Raw genomic sequence first — 16,919 nt, forward strand, 5'->3', positions numbered from 1 at the left:
GACCACTTGGAAAGTGATTGAGTGCAACAGGCTGCAAGGGCTCAAACTGCTGTAAACAGGAACGGGACAGCCCTTTGCCACTTTATCACGTTACATTGATGCTGAAACACGTTGCACACTAATGTTTTTGCCTTATTTCTAAGTCCTGCAGGCTCTTGCCCTACAGAGTGGAGGAGAGGAGAATATTTGTAATTAATCAATACACTATTGTTGGTCAAATAGCATCAAGCAAAATATACGGTAATATTGTATAATAAGGTGATTGCATTCCTCTGACTTCATGTGTCCTACGCAGCATTTTAAGTGAAGAACTTTCAACAATTTTAACATCAGGTGTCGATGCTTGTTTACTGTTTTCTTCTCATGATGCAGATTTGCCATGATATTTCTCTCGCTTCCGGGATTCCCCTGTTTCATGTCATACCGCTATGAACTGCGGGCAATTCCCTCAGCCAAAGTCTGCAGAAATGCAGACTTACGAAAAGGGTCTAAAGGGCCAAAATCCTTCACCACATTGAAAGAACCTACTACTCTCCACTCATACAAGTAATTTCCCTCTGCTGTGTTAACATGCATCAGTAACACTGCACTAATTCAAGTAAGTGTAGCCTTAGAAAAGTCCAAAAGTAAAGGCTTACTCTACATCCCACAAACGCACAGAAACACTTTAGTGGTGGTACTAGATTTTATTTTCAAATTAAACCAGTCTTTTCATTGTAGATGGAATCTTATTTAATGCAACCATAAACACAAAGAGGTCTGAGGAGGTCAACCTGTATAGATCATTGCAGAACAGTATTCAGGCATGAAAAACTCATTCAGAGTCAGAGCTCCACTCACTGTCCCGCCTTCTACTTTTAATCACAAAAAACGGGGCCAATTCCCAGGATAAAAATCAAACACTGCAAAAGCCAAAAAGAAAAAAGTTAAAAACTGTATTCAGTGACCAATACTGTTTGATTCACCCAGCCTTGGAGTGGTGCTGTGTGCCGTAATGTGACTATATAAGAAGTTGTACAAGAATGTTTCTGATCAGGCATGATGCAAAAAAATAAGTATAGTGCTCCTTTAGTCTGCTCTTGGGGCCTTTTGGGAAGCAGCAGCCAATTGAAAAGCAGATGTCGTTCCAGGTAGTTACTGCAAGAAAGATGAAAACACGTTAATATACATCTACCAAGCATCTTCTGTAATCTTTCACAATTAGGAGTACGTCACCTCCTGTGCACGGCAAAATTAACCAATTCTGGTTTACACAGTGATCCAGTACACCCGACACTTTAAAAATCAGTACTTTACTACAAGTCAACTGTAGCTCACATTTAATGGCAATTGCTACATTACTGCCATAACTGATACTTTCATTATCCCCAATCACATTTAAAAAGAATTAGATTTAGTGAGGATTCCTGTGTTGTGCAGATATTTCCAATAATCTGCATCGGCCATTTTAAAAACAGAGCCGATATAATTAATAAAAATTTTTTAAAAAGGGCTCCTTTGGCTCTGATGCAGCCACCTCCCTCTGTCCAAGCCCACAGAGTGTTGAGTACAATGTCCCGCCCACAGTACTAGCTGATTGGTTACAAGTCACAGGTAGCAGCCCAAAACTGAGCCACGCTGCAGTCCCTCCCCTCCTGTCTCACCAGAGCTTCGCATGCACACACGCGGAGCGGAGATCAGTGTAGCTTACACACGTTGACCATAACTACGGTCGTACCTGTCAGTGCAGCGAGATCAGCAATATTAGTAAAAGGCCGTTTCTGCTTTTTCGGCATCTGTACAATAAGCAGGAACCTGTACAGAGCGATATTATAATCTGCTCTGTCTCATCCACTGCAGCTGTGGTTTTATACAAGCACATGTGCTAGCTCGGCTAATAGCTAGTTTGTTATAAACAAGCTAAAACGAAGTCTGTCTGTAGCCTGTTTAGCTGAGATGCTACAAACCTTAAAATTTTGCAAATCCCTGTAAACTCAGCAGCTTGTTGAGAGAAGCCAGCTCCTCTCTACTAGCAGCAGAGGGAGGAGGACTGAAACCGACTGGTTTCTTTTTTGATGTCAGGAATATAGTTTATTTTACATGTTCCAACCATGCTGAATCGCAAAGTGGCCCGCCACAGCTAACGATCCATTTTTCTCTGATGGTCTAATTGAACACCAAAGACCCTTGCAAACTTTAAAACCAGCATAGTTGCCTCTCTTTGGCCGAGTACCGCGCATGTTTATCAGGTAACAGGCAGTTTTATTTCTGCCAGCAGCTTTGATTCTGCCCTTGATCTTGTGGGGGACAGTGAGACACAGGGATGTTACCATGGCTCTACAAGGTATTCAAACTAAAGCCTGTGTTAAAAACTCACAGCATGTAGTTTAAAGGGGTGTAGGATCAAGTGTTGACTGTTATCACAGATGTCAAATTGCTGCAGTCAAAAATCAGCTCAGATATTGAGACAATTTGACTTGACTAACACCAAGAGCTTCAAACTGAAGCAGCTAAATTAGACTTATTGTACATCTGAGCTTTTCCTGCTGTGACACGTCAAAATGTTTTATGTGCCTGGGATGTTTTTCTACCGCTGCATTACAAGCAGCTTCATGACACTTGTGTTTTTGGAGACTCAGCTGAGTACTTACGCATTTCTCAACCAGCAGACCATCTTTGAAGAAAAGCATGTATGGTGTGATGCCGTCCTCACGGTAGTCCAGCAGTCCCACCATGCCCTCTGGGTTCATGGACTCTCCTGTGAAGAACTGTGGGGAGACATAAGATGGCATGTCACAAGATAATAGTGACCCAAGGGACACTAGCATGGTCTGAAAATCACTGCCTTTCATTGTGGCAAGCAAGTACTGTTTTCGCCTGCCAGTCCTGAGATCTATTCCCTGAAGTGCCAGCAAACAAAGTTGAGTTTCAATACAACAGTTGACCAACGAAAATAAAACCAAGTGAAGCCTCCTGCATCAGTCATAAGTAATGATTCTCCAAAAACCCATCACCTGACAACTGGTCCCCAAACCATGTTTTGTGAAGAAAACTGATGAAAAGTGACGTGGGAAATTACACAAAACAGGAGTTTATAATAAAGATAAAAATAAAAGACAAAGAATAAGGCTGTAAGAATTTATTATCACACGCTGGCAGCAGAGATCTTCTGTGCTACAGAAAGAGTCTGAGGTGAGTAAAATTTATTTTGTAGTGAAAAATTAGCTGCCTGCTCATTGGTTGTGTTTCAATGATTTTTTTATCCGCATTTTAAAATTATCACATTAGAAAAGGTCGACTGAACACGGCAAAATTTGAAAATACGCCAATTTCATACAAGGTTTTTACACTCACTTGAGGCGGTTTTCACCTTTCTCAAAAAAAAAAAAAAAAAAAAGAGTTAAAGCACTAAATGGGAGATGGAAACGCTTTTAGTTCTGACGTGGCAAACATTCACCTCACGACTGATCAGTCAATAAACTTAATTGTTTATAAAGATATGGGAAGTTAAGCGTGTTTGTGTTTTTTCCCCTTCCATTCTGTTTTAATACCAGATCAGTGTATTTTGAGGAGTTTCTCCACCATTAACTCTGCTAACTGGGAGCTACCTTTTGCCTTAATGAGTTTCATAAATATGGTGTGAGACTCTGTAATTACCTGGTAATTCTTGATGTTTGCCAAGATCTTCTTAACTTCTGGTGTGACATCAGCCACGAAGCCATCCACTCTCTCTGGATTGTCCTCTTGCAGCTTGGCCTTAATGCTGGACATGCAAACAGACAACTTTGTCATATGATCAAATCCTCTCCACCCCATATTTAAAATCTGAACATCTCTTCCTTGGTGCATTGAACCTTTGGCACGCATACTCACGCCTTCACGTATTCTTTCATGTAAGTCATGTACTGCTTCTTGTCGAAGGCCGTCTCCTGCAGTTTGTGGTTGAGGACGATGTCTACGCCAGAGATGGAGGCAGAGTCTGTGCCCTCAGACACTTCCTCTGCTGAGGCGTTGGCAGAAATTAAAGAATCATCAAACCCTTCTGTCCTGGTGACGGTCTAGACACATTAAGCAAGGGAGCACAGAGGACAGACATGAGGCAGACAGAACATTAATTTATGGTGGATCACAGTGAAAACAGGGTAATGCAGCTGGTGGGCGGGCGAGGATAGATGTACGCTGGAACATCAGAGTTTTGGATCAAGAGTGGAGGGTTAAGCTTTACTTCATTTGTTAAAATAAGCAAAAACTTGCTGGTAGACTCACACTGAAGAACTAAATCTGACTTTTGTGGTTGAGGTCTGGTTGTGGCTCCGGGTAGTTAACTTCAGTTATCATGAGTCATTCTTGTGTGTGTGCGCGTGAGGGTTACAGACCCACTAAATCATCCTGACTGCAGTGATATCATGTGAAGACATTTAAATGACTACAGGCATAGTCAGCCGCAAAACAAGCACTGATCATGACCGATACCTGAATCTCAGGTGAGGGACAATGGATGGTGAATTGTCTATCAAGAGTAACAAGTTAAATATGTTCCCTCACAGGTCTGCTTGTTGCAACACCTTCCCCCGGTCTCTTGTGTGTTAATAATGCAAGTAAATACAAGACAATAGTGATGGTCTTTTGATCGTGTCCCGTGAATATTGGGCTGTTTTCAGAGGGCAGGATGCTTTAAAATAAAAAGTGTATGTAACCATGTAAGCTGGCTAAATTTTTTCTATAACCCGTTATATCTGACCTGATCAACAGCACGTACCTCAAGATCCCCGGGCAGAGGTCTTTTGTTTGTTCCAGAGTTTCAACTGAAAACTAAAGGGGACACAGTCAGGGCCCCGAGGCTCTGGAACAGCCAGCCCGAGGAAATCAGGGCGCGTTAGCCAATGAAACACATTTTTGTAATAGGGCCTTTCCTGATTTTAGTTGATTTTATTTACTTCTCTTAACTGTATTTTAATTTCTAATTGCTTTCACTGTGTATCTTGTTATCTGCTTTATGTGGTTTACTGTCATTGCTCTTCTGAAAGCACTTAGATCACAGGCTATACGTTTTTACTGAAGTGGGGTCCAGCAGATCCTCCTACAGGGTGAACTGGTAAAATGTCCTGTTCATTGTGTAGGCCAACCATGTGGAGAGAAAGACGTCCGGAGTCGGATCATGCTCACACATCTAGCTTGGTATTACTGACTCACCTTTCCTTCAACTTCATAGAAGATCCCGCTTGGATGCTCTTTGATTTTGAAGGCGTCTGAGAACATCTCATCATCTGCGGGAGAAATAAAAAAAAGTGTTATCACACTTACTGAACACAAAGCAAATCTCCGGGCTACCCTCTGGTTGCGACATAATCTACACCATATTTATAACTTACAATTATATACAGCTTAATGTCTAGAGGGGCATCTTGATACCCGTGTTAGTGATTAAATAATAATAAGACGAAGAAGCCGCGCTGTGGTGCCAGATTCCCCAAGTAGCGATGCTAACGCTAACTCTAGAAAAATCTGCTAGTCAGACATAAATAAAACGGCAGCTAACTATAGCAGCTACGTGATGGCGAAAGGCCACGTACACCGCGTTACTTTATCATGACGAACATTAAGCTTAACGTTACATTTATATCCTGAAGTGTCTTATCACTTCACTAAAAGGGTTCCCGTCACTATTAGGCACACGGTAGGCACACTTTTCCACTTTTCGCCAACTTACCGGTAGTTGAGTAACGGTAAAAAAGCTAACCGGCTAGCCAACGGGGTGGCTAACACTCGGTTAGCCTCGGGACGATGAAAACACGAGTTAGCTAGCTAACTAGCTAGTCTGGCAAACTCTCCCCAATAAAGCAACACCGCCAAAATAACGGCCGCGACTCTAATGCTGCCTCCCGGACATGAAAGAGTACACAGGACGTGGTTACTTACTGCAGATGATGCACCTGTAGATGATCATTTTTGCTGCTTCGGTGTTATTTCTTCCAGAGACAGAGTGTAGGCTTGCCGCCCGAACAGCACAGGGGAGGAAAAAGACCGATCGGGCCGCGAGGCGGTGTATTTACATCCTGCTGACGTCACCGCGGCGATGCGCTCTGCTGCCACTTTGACACGGCGGCCGAAAGAGGTACTACACCCACACCCACACCCACCCATCCATTACACTCAACTTACTTTCTCATCATTTTCAATTAGTACATGTAAAGTTTGACTTTGTTATTATATTTTATCATATCCTTCATTCAATGTCAGATTCTCCAGCACAGCAATGACATGATGTAGCACCTATTTTATGTTTTATACCTGTACTGTCCTATTATCCATATATTATATATATATATATTATATATGAACATGACAATGAGTTCACTGTACTGCAATGGCCTCCACAGTCACTAGATCTCAATCCAACAGAGCACCTTTGGGATGTGGAGTGAACGCATTATGGATATGCAGCCTTCAAATCTGCAGCAAGTGCGTGATGCTATCATGACAACATGGACCAAAGGAATGTTTGACAACACCTTGTTGAAAGTATGCCACAAAAAATTAAGGCAGTTCTGAAGGCAAAAGGGGGTCCATCCCGGTCCTAGCAAGGTGTACCTAATGAAGGGCAGCCTTGAGAAGATTGTCAAGCAAAGCTGATTCAAGAACTTGGGGGAGCTTCACAAGGAGTGGACTGAGGCTGGAGTCAGTGCAAGAAGAGCCATCAGGCACAGACGGGTACAGGAAATGAGCTCCAAATGTCACATTCCTAATGTCAAGCCACTCCTGAACCAGAGACAACGTTTGAACTGTCTTACCTGGGCTATGGAGAAGAAGAACTGGACCGCTGCTCAGTGGTCCAAAGTCCCCTATTCTGATGAAAGTAAATTTTGCATTTAATTTGGAAATCCAGGGCCCAGAGTCTGGAGGACGAGAGGAGAGACAGAATCAGAAGTTGCTTGAAGTCCAGTGTGAAGTTTCCACAGTCTGTGATGATTTGGGGTGACATGTCCTCTACTGTTGTTGGTCCACTGTGCTTTATCAAGTCCAGAGTCAATGCAGCCGTCTACCAGGAGATTTTAGGTTACTTCAGGCTTCCACCTGCTGACAAGCTTTATGGAGATGCTGCTTTCCTTTTTCAAAAAGACTAGTAACTGGTTTGCTGACCATGGTATTACTGTGCTTGATTGGACTGCCAGCTCACCTGACCTAAGCAACCTGGGCTTCATAACACCTCAGCAGTGCCACAGGTTGATTGTCTCCATGCCACGCAGCATTTGATGCAGCAATTTGTGCAAAAGGAGCCCCGACCAAGTACTGAGTGCAATAATTAACCGCATTCTGTTTAACTTTTCAGAAGGTCGACATTTTGTGTTTTATACATTCTTTAATACATTCTAATATTTTGAGATATGGATCATTGATTTCAATGATAATGTAAAAATCAAGATTAAAACAAGAAAGGCCTGAAAAATTTCACTTGTAATGACTCGTGTAATGAATCTATGTGAAAGTTTCACTTATTGACTTTACGGGAAAAAAAATGTTCTTTCTCACGACATTCTAACTTTCGGAGATGCATCTAAAAAAGGTGTATATAGTGTACATACTACTCTTACTTTTCTACTTCGATTATATCTTGTATTTTTCTATTCTATTTTTATTTAATCTGTATTTTCTTATCTGTTGTGTTGTATCTGGAGCTGCTGTAACAACTGAAATTCCCCTGTGTGGACTCAATAAAGTCCATGTTATCTATCTGTCTATGGTATTAACAACATCCACCTGAATGAATCAAATCTATCAACATGGCTCCAATTTATACTACTTTATGTTCTGAATATAAAATAAGTCATTTGAAAGGGAAAAAAAATACTTTGTGGCTTCTAAAGTAAAACAAAATGCATGTCTGTAATTCACAGAACCACAAGCCGTAGCCAGCATTTTAGAAGTATGAAGGCCTAAATGCTAAAAACTCCATAATTTATTTATTTACTTTGTGGCTTGGAAGTACTAACAATACTGCAAGCTGCCTATACAATTCTGTAAGTAGTTAAAACTAGTGTAGAATTCAACATCAGGCTCCTACAACTGACTCCTGCAAATGTGAGCAGCTCAATGAGGTTACAAGTAGACAATTAGACTGTACGGTCAACAACGGTGACCGTGTATGTTTGGTGAGAAGGCAGCTGGTATGTAGAAGTTCCTATAATAGTCTGAAGTACTATGGAAGAAAACAAAAGAAAAAGGAGAAAACATTTCACACAACCATCCATTACTTGTAAAGCAACTTTATTTCTCCTTTATCAGCATATTATTTTGGTACAAGAAGCACCGTTTCAACTCCGATATTCACAAACTATAACAGATGGCCTCTGTAAAATCCAAACCAGGTGTAAAGTCACGATCTAGCCACCCTCCGTCCACAGGGCAACACAGTGAGATGACTCGAGTTTATGTGGGCAAGTATGAAGTCCAATTATCTGCCTGCACACTGTGAAATCCAGTTACACAAAGAAAAATCACAGGGGGAGCCTGACAGTAAAAAGTACACAGACGCAGCGTTTGGAGAGAAGGCAGGGGCTGGTTACAAATAACAACCTCACCTTTCAATAATAGTTAAGACTTCTTCCAAATAAAAAAAAAAAAAAGGGGGGGGGGGAATACATAAGTAAATTTACGAATAGGTGCCAGCACAGCGAAACTCTGCACATGCAAGACAAAACAAAAACACATTAAAAATGTAGTCCATGTACAATTATACACACACAAAATAAACACATAAGAATTTAATCACAGGTGATGATAAAGATGCAAGTGCAACAGAGCAAAAGTTTGTTTGCCTCCTCCCATATACTACGGCAGGTTCCCCATTGTGACCGATATAAGGTAGCAAAAATAATCTCTAAATGTCAGGCTACTGGAGCCAAATTTCTATGATGAATCTTGATCAGTAGTCCTGTGATCAGTGTTTCAATTCTCAGATGCCTAATGACCATGGATTCAGTTTTAATCAGGAGGGTATGCACTGCACAGGGAACACATCATTATCCAAAGTCTTATTTTTAAACCCTAAATTCATAACCTAAACCAAGCTGTAACCTTGATCTTAACATTTAAAAAGCTACAGCTGTCCACAGTCTGTGATGACAAGCTTCTTTGTGGGCGTGCCTCCCTTCGTGCCCAGCTCTTCCATCTGCTGCACCACATTCATGCCGTCCCGAACAAAGCCGAAAGCCACGTGTTTGAAGTCCAGGTGTTCGGCTTTCTTCAGGGTGATGAAGAACTGCGAGTTGTTGGTGTCGCGCCCGCGATTGGCCATTGACAGAATGCCCGGGCCCGTGTGCCGAACGTCAAAGTTCTCATCCTCAAACTTGTTGCCGTAGATGGACTTGCCTCCTGAGCCATCACTGTTGGTGATGTCACCAGCCTTAAAGACCAATTGGGGACTTGTTAGTAGAGTTACAAAAGTAATATTGTACTTTATTAGTTGAATAATTATATTTTAACAACTTTAAAGCATGCATTCTGCAATATTTACATTAATATATGATATGGTCTATCTAGCTGTAGCACTGCTGTCTGAACATTGATGAAACACGAGAAGCCTGCACTTTGAACCTCAACAGATTTTCCTGTGTAGATTATCCTTATTTTGATCTCAGCTCCATTCTGTATTGCTTAATAGTCCTGTGAGTTTTATTTAAATTTAAATGATCTTTTGATCTGTTCAAATTTACTACTACTACCACCACCGTCTGAAATAAATGCACAAACAGGACCTATAGCAACAATAAATGGAGAAATGTCAGAGCGAGGGGACTGCGGCGCCACAAGCAGTTCAGTGGGGTTGAGGGGCTTGCTAAAGGCCTCCTTCGGCAGTGCCCAGGAGGTGAACTGGAACCTCTCCAGCTACCAGTCCACCAGTCAACTCTGGTCCGAGCTGGACCCGAACCAGTTTCCAGACAAGTCCTCACGGACTGAGATGCTGCCACCCCTATTGTACTCCAGATGTTCCTAAAACGCAGCGTCTGTCTGACCCTTTGCTTGTCCCTGTTGCCCAATCAGTGAACAGGACTACTGTTCTCTTTACGCAAAATGAAAAATCTAGTGAGCTGTATGATGACACCAAACAATCTGAGAAGATTTGTGGATTCAACAGCACAGATGCGAGAAAAAAAAAAAACATGGACAAAAGTAACACTGTTTGCTGACTATGTAAAAGTGGAAATGCAGCAAATGAATGCAATCAATGTCTACCATGTCTTTTTAGATAGGCTGCGTGGATTCTGTTTAAATTCATTTTAACAAACTGAGTGTTAAGAGTTCGATTTTCTGAAAAAGTTACAGCCCTAGGTGCTGAATGCCTGCACGGTCAATTAAACTACCCCTGAGACAGAGCTTGTATCTGAACTGTGTGTGAAACTTGATAACCTCCTCACCTGACACATGAAAGACGGTATGACCCTGTGGAAGATGGAGTCCCGAAACCCGAAGCCTTTCTCGCCGGTACAGAGAGCCCTGAAGTTTTCCGCTGTCTTGGGGACAATATGGTGGAAAAGCTCAATAGTGATGGTTCCCAGTGGTTGGCCGTCGGCTGCCACTTTGAGGAACACCTGTGGGTTAGTGTCTCTGGAGTGCTCTTGAACTCTGGACATCTGCGGCTCTGACTGGCCTATGCGGCTCTGACACTCGCAGAAGGTCTTCTTGAAGGATTCGGCTATCTCGGGGGTTTTGAACTTAGCCGCCAGCTGCTCCACCACACCCTCGCCGTCTGGAAAAAAAACAGGGAAAGACAAGAGACAGTCAGCAAAAGGTCAGCTGAAGACAGTCAATCCAAATGTTAGCACAAAGTAATTAATTTTGGCATTACTGGCAATAAAATTACCTTCTGTTGAATCTACAACTATGCAACACCACGTATTTTGTAATCAGTGTAAAAGAAAGTAAGACAATAAGGTAATTGTTTAAAAAAAACAAAAAAAGTTAAAAAAATGTGAGTTATCAGCGTAGAATTATGTGATTTTAGACAAGAATTAACAGCAGTATGTAGGCTTGCACGTCTTGCATGACATCAACTGGCGCTCTAACAGGGTACCCCCAGGATTCTCAAAGTTAAATTTAAGACTTTTTAAGACCTTTTTAATACCACCTAGGATGAAATTTAATACCAACTTCACTGCCGTATGAAGGAAAATCTTCCCCAAGAAGATTTTGAACATTCAATACTTAAATTTCCTGCATTATGGAAATATTTTCTGCACCAATTTAAGGTAGAATAGTCTATTTATATAAAAGTGGGACATAAAATTCAGGTGACAGTTCAAACAGAATATAGTGTAGTAATCAGCAGCTTTTTTTTTTTTTTTTAGCTCAAGTTAATTTTTTTGGGACAATGCACATTTGTTCTATATTTACATTGCACTCGTTGTTTAATACACCTTTCTCAAAGAATTTCATTTGTTGCAAGCCATTTTTCAGAACATATTTAACAAATGCTTTTAAAAGACGTTATGGAAACAAGTCCCCAGCGTCCCCAGTGTAAATGAAACCTGTGGATGAAATGAATACATTATTTGTCACACTAATAACTCTTATGGTGTGAAACCAAAAATAGAAAATAAATTGTGCAGTTTGAGTTCTTATAATTAGTTACACCCTGGCTAGATAAGGTAATGTAATGCAACATAATATGCCAATGTAGATGCCAATTGCTTCAATGATTATTCATCCTGTTCTGTTTTTGCATCTAAAGGCTGCTTGAAATATAGTATTGATTAGTACTGGGTTGAAAGCAGCAGGGACAAGAAGTTGGGCTCCGGTTTGTTTTTTCCCGGTGATCGGCGCATCTGGGTGGTTTAAGTTTAAAGTGCGTTAGCATGTTGGATGTTTCCATTCACATAACGTTACCCTACAACAGTGGCGCAACAACGACACACAGACACGGTGCTCGTCTCATACACAACTGTCTCTCCGTTGCTGTTGTAATGTTAACTGACCAGTAACCAGTAGTGACCAGGGTCTTGATGCTCCGCTGTTTCATTAGCGCTCGCCATAGTGTGACTGACTTGCACTCCTGCCCGCTTGCTGCGCTAACCTCAGCGCCACTGCCTTCTATGCCCCAACTTGTCCGTATCTCTGGCCTTCTGAACCTCAGACACTTGCCCATTCTGAGTCGACCTTGTTAGTAGCACTTCAGAGACGTTTTGTTTTCTTTCCTAAATAACCAATACGCCCCAGAGCTTGGATGGCAGAGCTTGTGCACCGCAATCACTCCACAGTCCAGAGCGCAAAGCGAAACACTGACGTAAACAGTATCGTTACCTGTTCTGCTGTATAACATCCAAGTCACACCAAACGGAGTAAATTATAAGTCACACAGACAAAGTGTTTACTTATGATGTTACGGCATTTATTTAATCCTACGAAAGAAAAAATTTAAGACTTTTGTAAATGAAATTTAATACTTTAAAAAGGTCTTAATTTTATAATATGAAATTTAAGACTTTAATACTTTGAAAACCTCACCACCCTGTTTAAACATAGGAACCACAGGAAGTACGGCTGTGTGGTCCCTGCGAGATGCTTCTACTATAGCTAGCTAATTAACGCCAGACTGAAACTAACAATAGACACTTACAGAAACTGACTTCAAATCAACACTGTGTGTGTACCTGAGTAGTCGGTGGCAGTCCAGATCAATGCGTTGGGTGTGGTGTTCATGGGACGAAGTTCCATCGTCGTTGTGATGGTGTGGTTCGCACAAACCCTCAGCACCTGCTCTCTTCTCATCAGGATTCGGTAGAAATGTTTGGTTGGGTGGAAGAGGATCTTGAGGTCGCCGATGCCACGCTCCTTCCACTGGCCGGGGTCCCGGTCCCATCGGAACAGCTTGGCGCGCTCCTTAAACAGGATTTCCTCGTCCTCCTCTCCAGACTTTGTCTCCACCTGAGAGAGACACAATTGCGCAAGAATAAAATATGGTCCTGTGTCTCATTCACTAAACTTCATGTGAGAAAATACCAAAACATTAGCTGTTAGCAGTTGAAGATACCTCTGGTAGTGACACTATTGGCTCAAAGTGAATGTCCACATTATTAGTAGCATCCTCTTCATCACTGCCTTCCTCATTGCCGTTGTTTTTTGGCGCCGAGGTCGCTGCGGACCCAAATACCGTTGCTCCCGCGTTTGCCCATGAGAAGTTGTCTTCACATAAGGGAAAACAAATATGTAGCGACATGTAATTTTGTTGTGGCGAGGCATTGGTAACAAGTCAGACTGAACATGTCAACATTGAAGCAAACCTTGTTTTGCTCCAAATGCAAATCCGTCTGTCTTTTGGGCCAAGTCCGCAAAAGAGAAGCCTCCGAATGAGTGGAAGCCGAAGTTGGAAGAGTCTGCAGTAGGAGGGACAAAGTTATCATTAAATACTGAATTGAATGCAGTTTTCTTTTACTCCTCTCACTTTTGTATGCAGGATCCCTGCACACAGCAGGCTGGACACAACAGCAAACAACACTGTATAAAGTCATCTAACCATCTGCAGCTCTGCAATATACTCAACTTGAAGCTGAAGATGTTACTTGGTGGTGAAAGTAGTGTTTTACTTCAAAAATGCCAGTACAACCATGTAAACATTCTTAATCCACCAATTCAGAAGTATTATCAGCAAAATGTATTTAAAGTATCAAAAGTAAATATATTATGCATTATATGACATTATCAGAGTTTTAGCACAGATGCAACAATGTGTTAGCAGCATTTCACTGTTAGCTGGTTGAGGAGGAGCTAGTTTGAAATCACTTTATATGGTTAAAAACATTTTATTTATTAATTTCGTTTAGTGCAGCGGTTCCTCACCCAGCCCCCTCAAAAGATAAATCTGGGGGGTCGTGACATAACTAATTTGAAAGAACTGCACTTCTCTAATTTTACCTCTGCATTCAATAGCAGCGTTTAGAAAATCTAGCAAGGGAGACATTTCACATGATATACAACCAAGGATCCTGTAAAACTGATAAAGTGAAAGTCACAGCTTCTTCAACTTAGAGGAGCCAAGAAGCAGCCTTAGGTCATTTATTTGCAATACTTAACCCACCACAAATTCCTAAACTGTGGGAAAGCATCACCGCATCGTTGAGGCTTAAGCAGAACTACAGCTACATATATACTGTGCAGTTTTCACAATATGAGCAACAGTATGTGTTCCTCTTCTTAAACTTCTGTGCTACAACTTTCCTTTATATTATCCCATCAGTCAGCATTGTAGCATTCAGACAAACCTACTCAGGTAAGCAGGTGAACTGGTCAAGACACCAGTAAACCAGCATGTGTGTAACCAAAAGAGACAAAAATCAGTATTTACTGAGGATGGTTGTTTAAATTTGTTTATAAAAGTTGGCAGGAACATTTTGACACCTGTCTTACATCAGTAGTAATGAACAGGAAGAGGTCTCTACCTTGACTAGCTGTTGTAGCAGTAGACGCCGCAGCTGCAGTCCAAATAGTGGACTCTGGCTCTGGACTCTTCTTAGTTGACAGATCAATAGGAGAGCTGCTGCTAGGAGCTTCACTCTGAGTCTCTGCAGGCTGGTCTGAGGTCTGCTCCTCTGGAGTTGGTGTGCTGCCTGCAACTTCTGTGGTGCTGGATGACGGGCCTGACGTCGGCTCTTCTGGGGCTTCAGCAGGGAGGCTGGAGGCCCTTTCAGCTTGGTTTAACTGGGAATCCTGAAACAATTTAGGAATTAAACTACAAAATACTGACAAAAACCAGCAACTGGTTAAACAAGCTCCAAATTAAACCAAATATTCTCACTGCTTTAGCCAAGAGAAGTAACCTACAATTAATGACATTGTTTCCTGTTTAGTATGATGTACGATAATGCACTCTGAGTGTTCCTACATCAGAATTAGTGCTGGACAAGGAATTTTTTATCGTTATTAATCACATGATTTTCTTGCAATGTTATATAAAATGTTACAAAAATTGGGCTATGAATAATATATGAACAAAGCCCTCTGTAAAAATCTCCTAGGTTAGTAGGTTACACAGTAGTAGGCTACTTTATATAGACACTATACGCTGGCATGCAAATTCAGTGCCCTTTCTGTGAGTGTTGTGTCAGTTACCAGGTCTTGCTGTGCTTTGCGAACTTCTGTCTCAAAGTCTTCAGGCTTGTCGTGGTCCGGATCGCTGTCTGTGGTGCTAATGCCGCAGAAGAAGGTGGGTGGCAGCTGGAGGCTTTTGGCCTTCTCCTCCTCCTCTGGCGTTGGCTTCTTCTCCCACACCACCTGGCAGTCGGGCTCTGAATGCAGTACACACAAGTTTAGGGTTAAGAGCATGACTGGCAGGTGGACGTGACTTTTAATCAAGTCCACATACTTTTTGCCATGGCGTGTGCAGTATACGTGGACAATATCCTCATTAATCTATCACAGCCCTAAAAATGTCTGCACAATCAATCGAACCAACATGATGCCTGACAAATGACAAAAATGAAGGCGAGAAACTGGATAAAATTGTGAGAGACAGGATGACATACCTTCACCACATGCTGCAGCCCTTTTCTCAGGAGGATCAAGGTAAAGCTTTCCATTCAGTGCTTTAACTGCTGACTCGTAGTCTTCATCTAAAAAACACATTAAATTACTTTTTGTTGATATCAAGAAAGATGTAGATTCTACAGTACCCACTTCACTCCCACAGATCTTGGACAATGCCAGTGATTAACAATGTAAGTAGATTTGCTTCAGTAAAACACAGCCCTGATAAAAGCACTGGAGCTTGTTCACCCCTCTAATCATATTTTGTTTCATGAAACAGCTCAATTAATAAAAAATGACACCATCCATCGTCAACCGCTTATCCTGCGTACAGGCTCGCGGGGAAAATGACAACACCTTCTCTGTAATGAGTCATATTAGTCATTCTCGTTACCATGTTCACTTCAACAAAACACATTATTATACTCTGGTTTCAAATCTTTTGGTCTCACCATCCGTTTGATCGTCGCTGGTATAGCCTGGTTCGTTCTGGTAACAGAAAAAGGTGGGAGGCAGCAGAAGTTTCCTGGCTAATGCTGCCTGTTCAGCGGTGGGTTCCCTGACATACACAACCTCCACCTCAGAGTCCTCATCCGACCCTGCACCGCCTCCTTCTGCCTGAGGTGAGCCTGTGATGGACAGATGCGACAGAAGTAAAACAATACATAGTCAGGGTGGGAAGGAACTGCTTAGAAGAGAAGCCGAAATTAAGCTTCTTTATTCCCTTTACAACCACAGGTGTTAGTTCACACACACAAAAGTCATGCACAGCAAAAATGAATAGCATGCATTTCATTTACAAATGTATGAGACAAGTTGGATTAACACATTTCTGTATGCATGTCTCTGTGTGACTCCACCACTTACTGTTGGACACATGGTATTGTAGCATTAAATAGCATAAATACCTCAGCTAACTCTAATTAGCCTTTGCTGAGGTGCACATCACTGGCAGGAGCCAGACTAGAAGGGGAATTGCATTTCATACTGTTGCTACACATCCTGCACTAAAAATGGCACGTGTGACGTTCACACAACATTCCTCTCTGAGGAATCTTCTCAGCTCACCTTTCAAAAGGCTTTTACTGATGTGTCTCCTGTTGCTGTACAAAACTCTAGGTTTGATTCCGTCTATTGATTAATGAAACGCTAACTGGTCATTAATCATTTCCAAATTTATCTAGTTACTACACTACCACATTCCAATCTTAGAAACTTTACATTAGGGAATGTGGAATTTTTACTGTTTACATAGCAAAGCCTTTAAGCCTATATGAACTGAAGCACATTATGAGAACTTCTGATTGTGCTTTAATCTAAATTCAGGACTCACATAAGTTAGCATTTTACCTAGAACAAAAACAAAACTATTGAAAGAGCACAAACTAACAGTTGGGGGGGGGGGGGGGGGGGGGGGGGTGTGA

General features: G+C 41.7%; 2 protein-coding genes across 4 annotated transcripts in view; both read right to left on the reverse strand.

Annotated features, from left to right (window-relative positions):
• Nucleotides 1-671: 671 nt before the first annotated feature.
• tpt1 (tumor protein, translationally-controlled 1) lies at nucleotides 672-6,051 on the reverse strand. The gene is made up of 6 exons (XM_046054887.1): nucleotides 5,899-6,051; nucleotides 5,173-5,246; nucleotides 3,853-4,037; nucleotides 3,637-3,742; nucleotides 2,631-2,747; nucleotides 672-1,137 (listed from the first exon to the last, which is right to left on the reverse strand). Exons 1-6 carry the CDS (start codon nucleotides 5,924-5,926, stop codon nucleotides 1,135-1,137), a joined length of 513 nt encoding a protein of 170 aa, XP_045910843.1. The 5' UTR covers nucleotides 5,927-6,051; the 3' UTR covers nucleotides 672-1,134.
• Nucleotides 6,052-8,227: 2,176 nt separating this feature from the next.
• The window catches only part of ranbp2 (RAN binding protein 2), a 27,360-nt gene continuing 18,668 nt past the window's right edge, over nucleotides 8,228-16,919 (reverse strand). For all 3 annotated transcript variants that reach the window (XM_046053325.1, XM_046053323.1, XM_046053322.1), the window contains 9 exons: nucleotides 15,948-16,124; nucleotides 15,495-15,581; nucleotides 15,082-15,257; nucleotides 14,412-14,679; nucleotides 13,257-13,349; nucleotides 13,007-13,158; nucleotides 12,627-12,900; nucleotides 10,395-10,726; nucleotides 8,228-9,382 (listed from right to left, as the gene is read on the reverse strand). In XM_046053325.1, the coding sequence (XP_045909281.1) occupies nucleotides 9,077-9,382; nucleotides 10,395-10,726; nucleotides 12,627-12,900; nucleotides 13,007-13,158; nucleotides 13,257-13,349; nucleotides 14,412-14,679; nucleotides 15,082-15,257; nucleotides 15,495-15,581; nucleotides 15,948-16,124 (1,865 nt within the window). In that variant the 3' untranslated portion in view covers nucleotides 8,228-9,076. The remainder of the gene's footprint in view (nucleotides 9,383-10,394; nucleotides 10,727-12,626; nucleotides 12,901-13,006; nucleotides 13,159-13,256; nucleotides 13,350-14,411; nucleotides 14,680-15,081; nucleotides 15,258-15,494; nucleotides 15,582-15,947; nucleotides 16,125-16,919) is intronic.

Source organism: Micropterus dolomieu, linkage group LG07 (assembly GCF_021292245.1).
Source record: "Micropterus dolomieu isolate WLL.071019.BEF.003 ecotype Adirondacks linkage group LG07, ASM2129224v1, whole genome shotgun sequence".
Classification (NCBI taxonomy): Eukaryota; Metazoa; Chordata; class Actinopteri; order Centrarchiformes; family Centrarchidae; genus Micropterus; species Micropterus dolomieu.